Source organism: Momordica charantia (assembly GCF_013281855.1).
Source record: "Momordica charantia cultivar OHB3-1 chromosome 2 unlocalized genomic scaffold, Mcharantia_2.0 BLBB01000002.1, whole genome shotgun sequence".
Taxonomy (NCBI): domain Eukaryota; kingdom Viridiplantae; phylum Streptophyta; class Magnoliopsida; order Cucurbitales; family Cucurbitaceae; genus Momordica; species Momordica charantia.
In genome coordinates this window covers 2,277,961-2,287,851 of record NW_028275160.1, presented here as the reverse complement: position 1 = coordinate 2,287,851, position 9,891 = coordinate 2,277,961, and the positions used below count along the sequence as shown (strand labels likewise).

At 36.5% G+C, this 9,891-nt stretch overlaps 1 protein-coding gene across 1 annotated transcript; it reads right to left on the bottom strand.

Annotated features, from left to right (window-relative positions):
* Nucleotides 1–1,755: 1,755 nt before the first annotated feature.
* On the bottom strand, nucleotides 1,756–8,884 carry LOC111011317 (Acyl-CoA N-acyltransferase with RING/FYVE/PHD-type zinc finger domain-containing protein). Its single transcript, XM_022285030.2, has 18 exons — nucleotides 7,414–8,884; nucleotides 7,251–7,337; nucleotides 6,974–7,178; nucleotides 6,771–6,879; nucleotides 5,599–5,691; nucleotides 5,354–5,435; nucleotides 5,172–5,231; nucleotides 5,042–5,094; nucleotides 4,621–4,787; nucleotides 4,142–4,352; nucleotides 3,964–4,021; nucleotides 3,795–3,851; nucleotides 3,452–3,700; nucleotides 3,044–3,108; nucleotides 2,873–2,929; nucleotides 2,697–2,790; nucleotides 2,469–2,609; nucleotides 1,756–2,374 (listed from the first exon to the last, which is right to left on the bottom strand). Exons 1-18 carry the CDS (start codon nucleotides 8,425–8,427, stop codon nucleotides 2,261–2,263), a joined length of 2,916 nt encoding a protein of 971 aa, XP_022140722.2. The 5' UTR covers nucleotides 8,428–8,884; the 3' UTR covers nucleotides 1,756–2,260.
* Nucleotides 8,885–9,891: the final 1,007 nt, after the last annotated feature.

Sequence of the window (9,891 nt, the reverse complement as noted above, 5' to 3'; positions counted from 1 at the left end):
CCGAGTGAAATGCCACATTATATAGGAATAATGAAGTTAAAAGTCAGCCAATAAACTTTAACCACGTATTAGTCATTTACGTCATCGGTTCATTCTGTTCCGGTCTTCCTGAAGTATATTTATTCTGGCTAAATATACTCATTTCTAATCTTTTAGATTTTTTTTCGATCTAAAACATTTGGGGAAAAAATAAATTTTGCTAATTAGTAGGTTAAATGTTATTGATGTAGAGTTGAATATCATATGTCAAGTAATATTTGAGATGATAATAAAACAGTTATGCAATGATATTTCAATTATTTGTTAATCAATTTTCGGTTAAATTATAAATTTATTTCCCTCTTATTGAATCTCATACTCCTTCAAGTCCTTAAAGAGGTCGTAAAGGTTTGAGTTGGTGATTAGTACATTAATAGAACTATAATTACATAAAATGATTGCATGATATAAAATTTGCACTTTTGTCATAAAACAACCTCGGGATGGTACCCATCACCTTACTTTTTGTATCTAATCTCACTATTAATTAATTTTAAAAATCCAAAATTAGCAACTTGAGAGGTTACATTTTCAATTATTTTTTCCTCTTACTTTTCTTCTTTTTCTATCATTTTGTTTCCGTTCATTCCTTCGTCTCCGGCTGCCGTCTCCGTTCTTCTACGTAGTCGAAACAATCCGTCTAGCTTTTCCTTCGTCTCCGGCCGTCCGTCCATTGTTTCTGTTCGTTTATCCCGAGGTTTCTTTTTTGTCGACAGCCGCCCGTCGATCATTCCAGCACTCCATTTATCTCAACCATTGTCTAGTCGCCGACCAGAAGGTTTGTAGGTTATTTGCTTTGCTTGTTAATTGTAGAGGGATATAGTCGTATATACTTTATAGCTAGATATAGGTTATATCTCCATATAAGTGTATGTTATAATGACTATAGTTTATATCACCATTGTTAAGTGTATGTTGTTAAGTTTATAGCCGGATATAATTTATATTTCCATATAACTGAAAAAGTAGTCAGATATAGTTTATATCTCTATATAAATATATATATATTTCTATATAATTGTATGTTATAATGGCTATATTATTGAAATTTGGCTAAAAAAATGTAATAAAATGAAAAAATATTTGTAATAAATTTCATTATTTAGTAGAATATATTAAGGAGTAAATTTGGGGATTATGATAATAATTGAATATTTTGTAGTAAATTTCATCTTAAGCAGTGAATTAGGGAATTATGAAAATGATTGATTTAGGTCGCACAATAATTTAATGTTTACAAAATCAAATTTGGAATATTTATCTTTTGTAAAATTTGTAAACATTGGACCATTTATGAAAATAAGTTTGCAAAATAACTTTAAGACATTATCTCTTTGAGTATTGTTGAACCTAACCCAACCCAAACCAAATCAATTCAAGTAAACTCCTTGCACTCCTACTCAAACTATAAATAATTAGGAATTTGTTAACTTAGATACATTTTTCTAAAACGAAACAATATTAATCAATTAATTAATTACACATAAAATTCAACATTGTTATCTATTTTGGTACCTATAAAATCTCAAAATTTGAGCTTTAGAATATATTGAGACCCTATGCATAAATCCTATTGGACTTTGAAATAATCGATGTTGAAACCCTCAAGTGTTATTCAATTAATGTCGCATTAGAAAATGAATCTCCTCTAGTAGTCTTTTTACCAAAAAAATAAAAAGAAAGAAAAAGGAATTGAAAAGATGGACGGCAAGCACGAGACAAGAATGATTTCTACTTCTATTTTGAAAATTGACATTAAACTTCAAAGTCCACAAAATATTATTGGTTGCTATTGCTATACTTCTCTTTGGCTCTCTATCCACAATTCACGTTCAAAAAACAAAACAAAAAACTCCATGATGCTAAGAAGCTGAAAGAATTATCCCACTCCCAAGAGTTGGGAGTGCCAAGGCCAAATAGACAAAATTTTGGAAAGCTTCCTTCCCTTTCTTTCTCCACAACCCCTTTCAAACCAACTACCATCCCTTTCTTTCTTCATTCTTCTGTACACTAACAAAAAAATTTGATAACCCTGTATCATATTCATGTTCCTGAGGGTAGTATAACCATTTTTCTGTACACAAAAAAGAGAAAACAACACCACAACCCTCCCCCTCCTATCCCTATTTATAGATATCATCAGGGCAAGTGGGCTTGCTTGCTTTCCACTGCAAAAGAATTTCATTCACTGTCACTCATCTATTTTCTACTGTTCCTTCCTTCAGCTCTCTGGGTTTGCTGCACTACTAATTACACGATATTGCGGTACCGTCTTTTGCAGCACCGACGTCCCTTGGAAGATCATCATCTGGTAATGTTTCTTGTACTCCCTTACCTGCAATCAAAACACATGTTTTTCAACACACCACACTTTGGTTTTTAATTTTTCTTTATAACATGCAATCCTTGTACTGTAAAGATTAGTTCACCTCTTCAGGAGGCAACTTGCTGAATCCAAACTTGTTAATCCACAACGGTTCGGCTTCGTCTGCAGCAGGCAGGACTAGATTCTTCACTTTCAAAAATCCGAGGAACCTCTCAATGCATGAAAATAAGGATTGGAAATAGCCCTGAAAATACAGTCTTCTTTATGAGCCATGTTTCTCGAGTCAAAAGGGATTTGGTTTTTCTTCATGGCAAAGGGAGATGAAAGTTACCTGTCCTTGAAAGTTGGTGTCTGTCGCTACTAAAGGAAGCTCAGCTACTTCACTCCCAAATATACGAAATATTCCAGCGGACACAACAGATTCACTACAAGAAACATAGATAAATCTCAAGTGATAAAATTTCAAGGATAAAACTCAACCTTCAGAAACCAAGTCATGATTCTTACTTCACAGTTAGAACTGCACAGTATATCCCACCAAATTCTTGACCCCTGATGTTCCTCCTGCACAGCAAATAAGTTCACAAAATGACTCTCAACAGCAACAACGCTCACAATTTCAAAGCAAGATGAGGAAACAAATCATAGAGAGAATGAAAGAAGTATATAATTATTTACCCATAAAGCATTGACGGAATGAAGTCTCTCCCGGAGGCAGAGTCAACTATGGGGTCAAAACAATCCTGAATTTACAAAAAATTGAAATGGTTGGCAAACAGAAGTCAAGAGTAACTGTTAAAACCTGAAATATATTGAAAGATAAATGATAAACGAACTACAGTAGCTACCAAGTATTAGAGGTACTTGGACCCTCCCCTCTTGAGATATCACTCAATTGGATACCTTCACTCTTACACCCCATTCTATTTATAACAACACTCCCTAACAACTTTCCTATCTAATTACTAAGGTACCATCAATACTGTAATAATATCCCTTTATTATCCTAAGGGCAATCCCTATCAGTAACGTCCTCTAAACAATCTATTAATAAATACTGGCAAAAAACTACTGATAGTCACTCACATGGAAAATAGAAACAGCCTTTGAAAGCAATGATCTAGTTTCATCAGAAGACGACATTTTCCAATTGAGGACCCGCCATCGAATTTCAAGACTATTCATGCTTCCTGAACCTTTATCTTCAATCTTTTTCCGTACAGCACCCAAAACGGACTCAGGAAGTTTCTCTCCTCCCAAAACCACCAACTTCTCCAATGCAGAATGTATCCTGTTACACCCTGGACAACAGAACCACTTCCCTTGAGGGAGTTCCTGCAATAGTAATCGGATCAAAATTTTAAATATCAGAGGAACAACATTTATCACTTGCAACAAAACTGCAGATAAAAATGGCGTAGGGGGCCACCTTAAGATCTTCCATGTTGTGTTCCTTCAAGCAGCCAACATGAAACTCCTTCTCACACTGGAAAAATGTTGCCATTTGTTACTTTAGGATTAAGAGAATAGTGGTAAAAAAGGAAAACAAAACGACTTGCTAGATATTAAAAAAAAAAAAAACCTTCATAGAATAATACCTGATCACAAAGAATAACAGTTCGAGGACCGAAACCTGACTTGCTAAAATCGTGGCATCTACAACAGTTGAGACCACCATTTAGAACACTTCAAGAAACATTAGAAGGCAGAACCACCCATGCAACAAATATACTGAGGTGCCAAAAATGTGAAAGCATTCAAGCAAAAAACAAAAACCTGCACAATGCACATCCACCAACTTCCGCTTCTATATTTCTGACAATACGAATACATCTTGTTGTTATCTGTTCAATAGGATCAACACCAGCAACTCTCCCAGCGGCAACAGCATTTGCATTGTGCTCCACAAATTTTTCCTTTTGGAACAAATTCTGGCAGTATTTGCAGTACCAGGTACCAGTAGGGATACATGGTAAAGGAACACAATCTGGAATTGGCCAAGCAAAAATGTCAAATAGAAAATAACTGAAGAACGGATAATATCTGCACTACCATGTATACTGATGCATAAATCCAATGCAGCACCCATCTTCATTTCAAGATCATGATGCTTGTATTTATGCATTCATGCTTATGAAAGAGTTACTAATCAACAAATCTCCCATCGTAGGACCCAGAAATAAAAAATGAGACTTTTCAAATTTGTGGACAAACCAACAAAAAAAGATACATCTTTCAATGGGCAGTGTAATCACCTCTGTGAAAAGCCCTGGGACAGCCATCACAACACAACAGATCCCCTCCATCTGCACAAATGCTGCACAAGTCGTCGTTATCATTGGGAGAGAACTTCCGTCCTCTTGATAGAGATATGGACAACTCATGCAGAGACACCCCATTTGATGTGTAAATGTGCAAGTATCTGCAGGGGAGGGTACACTAGTCCAAGTCAAAACAAAAACCAATTATATCAACTACATATTATAAACAAAGATTCGTTTCTGTCAAAACTCCACGACTATCTGTCTAATTTTCACTCTCATCAAGGCATAAAAATTACCACTAGCATAAGATAAGTGAGATGAAAGAATTTCTTATTAACTTATTCTTGTGTTTAAAAAAGAAAACATCGTGTCCAGGAAGAACTATATCAAAATAAACTAAGTAAATACTCACGGCTTGCGCCTTGATGCCCAACCAGCATGAGATTCAAACTGCGACGGACTAACCTACTCAATTAAGCAAAAGTCAATCAAAGCTCTTGCAAATCTTCAAGATCAGAAATGTTTCAACGGAAAAATAGTACCTCAGAGTTGCAGCAGCTACAAAAAATACCAAACCCCTTTTTATACCCAACCAACAATTTCTGCAACAAAGGATGAGATGAATCAACGTGTGTGTGTGTGTATATCAATGAAAATTAAAAAGAACTAATTGATTGTTAGTCTATGACTTAAATTTTTTTTTTTAAAAAAAAAAAAAAAAAACCTGCCCACGGGCATAATATGCAACTTCAGTTCCATCGGGTAATATATCTTCCTCAAAGACTAACTTGTGCAGCCGTAGATCCCTGTTAGAAGGATATGACTTTTGAGATAATACCCATGAAATAAACAATAATACATTACAGGTTACAACTTGCAAAAATAGGAAAGGAAGAAAAAGAGGATGTCAGAACATATCAACATAAACAGAACCGCACAACCCGTGTATAAATGATAAAAATCACTTACTTCCTAGTTAATCTTCCATGACCTTTACCACGTGATGAACCACTCTTAGATGCGGTATCAGATGACTTGAGAAGTAAATTTGGTTTTGGAGTTCTGAAACATAAGTTACAGATATAAAGAATACATTTTAAAATCTGTGAGTATATAAAATGCATTGGTGGTCTGAGATGTGCTACATTTTCTAAACTTGAATTTGAATTCCAATATCCGATGTTCTTTCCTAGAACAGTGTGATAAGGATAGTAAATCTATGCCTATAAATACATGTACAGCTACCAAAATATGAGATCAAGGACTCTGTAAATTATCAAAACAACCAAAATCTATACACATCAATATTCCATTTCATTGTAAAAATTAAACGATTTATTCAGTGCAGAAGAGGAATCCAACCATTTACACCAAAGCCTTGGCAAACAATGATCCTTGACTATACTTGACGAGTCGCTAATACTGGAAGTAGCAACACTGGAAGTAGCAACAGAATTCTGCTATGATACTTGCACAATGAAATAATATTGTTGAAACTTGCAAGTAGCAGCCAGTACACATAAGCAAATCAGCTGACGGTACATTATGGAGAATTATGCATTTATGCCAAAATAATTTAATGAACAGACCAGTCGCTAATAAGCAAAAGGTTAACAAAGAAAGAGTCCAAAGATGTTGCACTGAGACGAAAATACCAATCCACCAGTCAATCTTAGTCTACTTGACAAAAGTTTCCATTGCCCTGCTTTAAAATACACGCCTACACAAATAAGCTTCCTCACTAAGATGTGCACCCTCAGATAAGAGGCCCATGTTGCAACGCACCTTAATTTACTCTTTGTTTAGATATATAAAATTATCTATATCATTACCCATTGAAGACCCTAAACATTCATGTAGTTGGTTTGCATCTAAACTTTCAAATATTCTACTTTAGTACCTAAATTTTGTATTAAAAAACTGTTTATGTACTTGACATTATGTTTTATTAATCATTTAACAAAAATATGAACAAAGAAAACTTTTCAGCTCATCTCAAACTACACATACTTCTCACATAATAATCAGTTCCATGTGTAAAATTCTAAATATTCAAAGATACATATTTCAAGAACAAGCTAAACATTACAAACACTGAAGAGATACTAAACGGGGGAAAACATCATGGTCAGTAAGCACACCTTTCATTACTAAAGACTAGGGGAATGGGGCTATCGTGAAACTTCTTTGAATCTGCACATGAACAGCAAAGTAACATGGCAATCCCAGTGTCTGATTCAGGAATACGGCCTATAATATAATGAGTTAAACAAATAATTAGACCGTTGGGTGTAGCGACCAAATAGAGGAATGGTATGACACGCTAACCAGACATAAAAGCAACCTTTGCAACCCAGGCAGATTGCAGATCTCTTTACCAAGGAACAACCAATTGCACTTCGGATGAATTCTTCTGTCTTGTCCAAAGAAAAATTCTGGCATGCAGTCATGATATCCCGGAGGGTATTCCCATTCTCCAAGTAAATGTACTCTGGTGGACGTTTATTTGAGCTGCCAGCATGTAGTTCAAATAGAGTAGGGGAAACGACCTGCATTATTAAGAGAGGGATTAACAAAATTTCTCTAGCATTTTCATTTATTTGACCATAAACAAAACTTACTTCGTTTCCTTGACAGTTAGTACAGTAACAAATTATCCCCGAGCCGTTGATTACTCCTTCAAGCCCAGTTTCTCCTTGTGCTCTAGTCTACAAAAAGCATGTATAAGAAAGCAAAATAGATTTTTTCTTTTTTAAGGAAAGCAACTGCAAAGTGAATCAATACCTTTGAACCCCTAATATATCTCACTTGAAGTCCCTCCAAAATACCCGTATCCAGAAGGTCTTTCAACTTGGCGGGAAACTTCTTCGCAGACATTTTCTTCAGCTTTGCCATTTTAAGCTTCGTAGGAGGTGTAGCAAATGGGTCAGGAAAGTCCTCGGGTTTGGTATCAACATCATTTTTGATAACTGGCATTGTCGTACACGAATCAGATTTTGTAAGGATTTCTGCAGAGATCATCGTGGGCTCTAAGTTTGGTTTTAAGGCCGAACGAGTAAAGCGCTTACGAGGCTGCAGAACCTTCGTCTTCTTCTTCAACTTACCATCATCCACAGTAACTGACGCCGACCCGTCCACTGCATCCTCTGAGGGAACATTTCTGCCCTCCTCCCCCAAATCCCCACTCGTTAAAATCCATTCAGATTCCTTTTTCAACGTCTCCTCAGACTCCTTCTCGAGTGATAGCTCCACCTTAACATCAACCAATTCCCTATCCCTCGCCAAATCCACTGTTTCATGGCTGCTCGGATCCTCACTGTCCAACAGTTCCTCCTTCAATTCCTCCATACAAATAGCATTCGATGCCTCATCCTTAGTTCCAGTATCACCCGTAGATTCATCCACGTGACTCTTAGGTTCCTCGTCGCTCACAAGGTCTACGATATCACTCTTCGCCTCCTCTTCACTCATAGAATCCGCCATATCTTCCATAACCTTCACTTTCTCGACCTCTCTCACCTCAACACTCGTTAACTGGGCAGCCTCACTCGATTCCTCATCTTCCTCGTCTTCCTCATCATCCTCATCACCCCCATTGGCTTCCATCGTCACTAACCCCTTCAACCTCTTGGAGGTGGTACTCTCCTCAATCGCATTATGCGACTTCCTCGAACGAGTCCGACCCAACGACCCACAAATCTCCGATTGAACTTTCAGGGCGAATGCAAACTCACGCTTAAGGCCGGTCCGGACCCGGGACAAAACCACAAACTCTTCCGGAGCGGTACCGTTCGCCATATACCAGATTAACCCCTGGAGTTATCCCGCTCGCCGGATTCGAATGCGAATTGTCCAAGTAAAACAAGAAACAGATTGATTTCTTAACGTTTCGAATTGAACAACGAAAACAAAAACAAAAAAACACAGAAACGATTAAGATTTTACTCTTGTGATTGGAAAACAAAAAATAGGGTTTGTCGAACGTCGTGATTAGAGATTTTGTGTTGCGGAAGGGAACAGGGGAGGAGGAGGAGGAGGAGGGGAATAAGAGCACTAAGTCGGTTTCTTGGGAGAAGGCAAAACGAAAAGGGAGAAGGCGCACCAAATCTTTCATTATAATACCAAAAATAGCCCTGGGAGGGCGAAGACTGCAGAGATTAGGGCAAATGGGGGAGACCGCAATACGACGTAGTATAAGGATGGGATTTGGAAGGAGTAGATGGTCATATGATGATTTGGTTAGGGGCAATTTCGTGCGGGAGAAAAAACAGAAACGCAATCGCTTCGACGACGCTGCTCCACGTTTAATTATTATTAATATTTGTTTTGTGAGGAAACAAGTTTTTTGAAAAACGAGAATTTTCGCGGCTTAGACCTTGGAGCCTTTACACAGAGAATCGCCTGCCAGCCAATCACAGCTCGCCATATATATTTTTGCCCTTTTTTTATTTTCTAATTTACGCCGTCGAATTCGCGGGAGATTTACCGGAACTGGGCCGGATTCGCCATCTACGATACAAGGCCCATTTCTTCAATATCTGAACCTGAACCGAGACGGTTCGGTTTTTTAATACGCTCTGGTTTCGGACGGATACCCCGATCTTGAATTTACATAATGTTTTTTTATTATAGCATAAAGTAAATATATACTTCATATTTGAAATTTTACTAAAAATAGCACTGTTCAATTTAAATACAAATTCAATTATGAAGTAAAATATATTATGAAAAGTCAAACTTATGTTGTGTTTGAAAATACATCAAAGTTTGTACCTATTAAATTTAGGATTAGTACATATATGATCTATTTAGAATAGTCTATTTAAGAGTCATAATTACGTAAAGGATGGAAAAATATAGAATTTACACTTTTGTTTAAAATAATTTTCAAATTATATGGCACCCATAACAAAAATTAGTAATAAATCCATCTCAATATTAAATTATCATTAAAATATGAAATTGGTAAATCATTATTAAAACATATTAAATTTCTATGTGCTAATTCAACTTTAAAATCTTAAAACCTCCAAAATTTTGTAACCTCTTTCTCCTCCCTCGATTTTCTTTCACTGCTCCAATTGTTGGGCTTCTTCTTCATCTGAAGCATCCGATCATTTCTCTGATATCGTCGTTATCTCTAGCAGCTCTGGTTTCTTTGTTTGCAAAACATTTCACCGTCGCCTTCGTCGCATCTCATTCTGTTGGTTACCATTATACGGTAACATCGCCGCTGTCTCCCTTCGTCTATGGCGGCTCCAT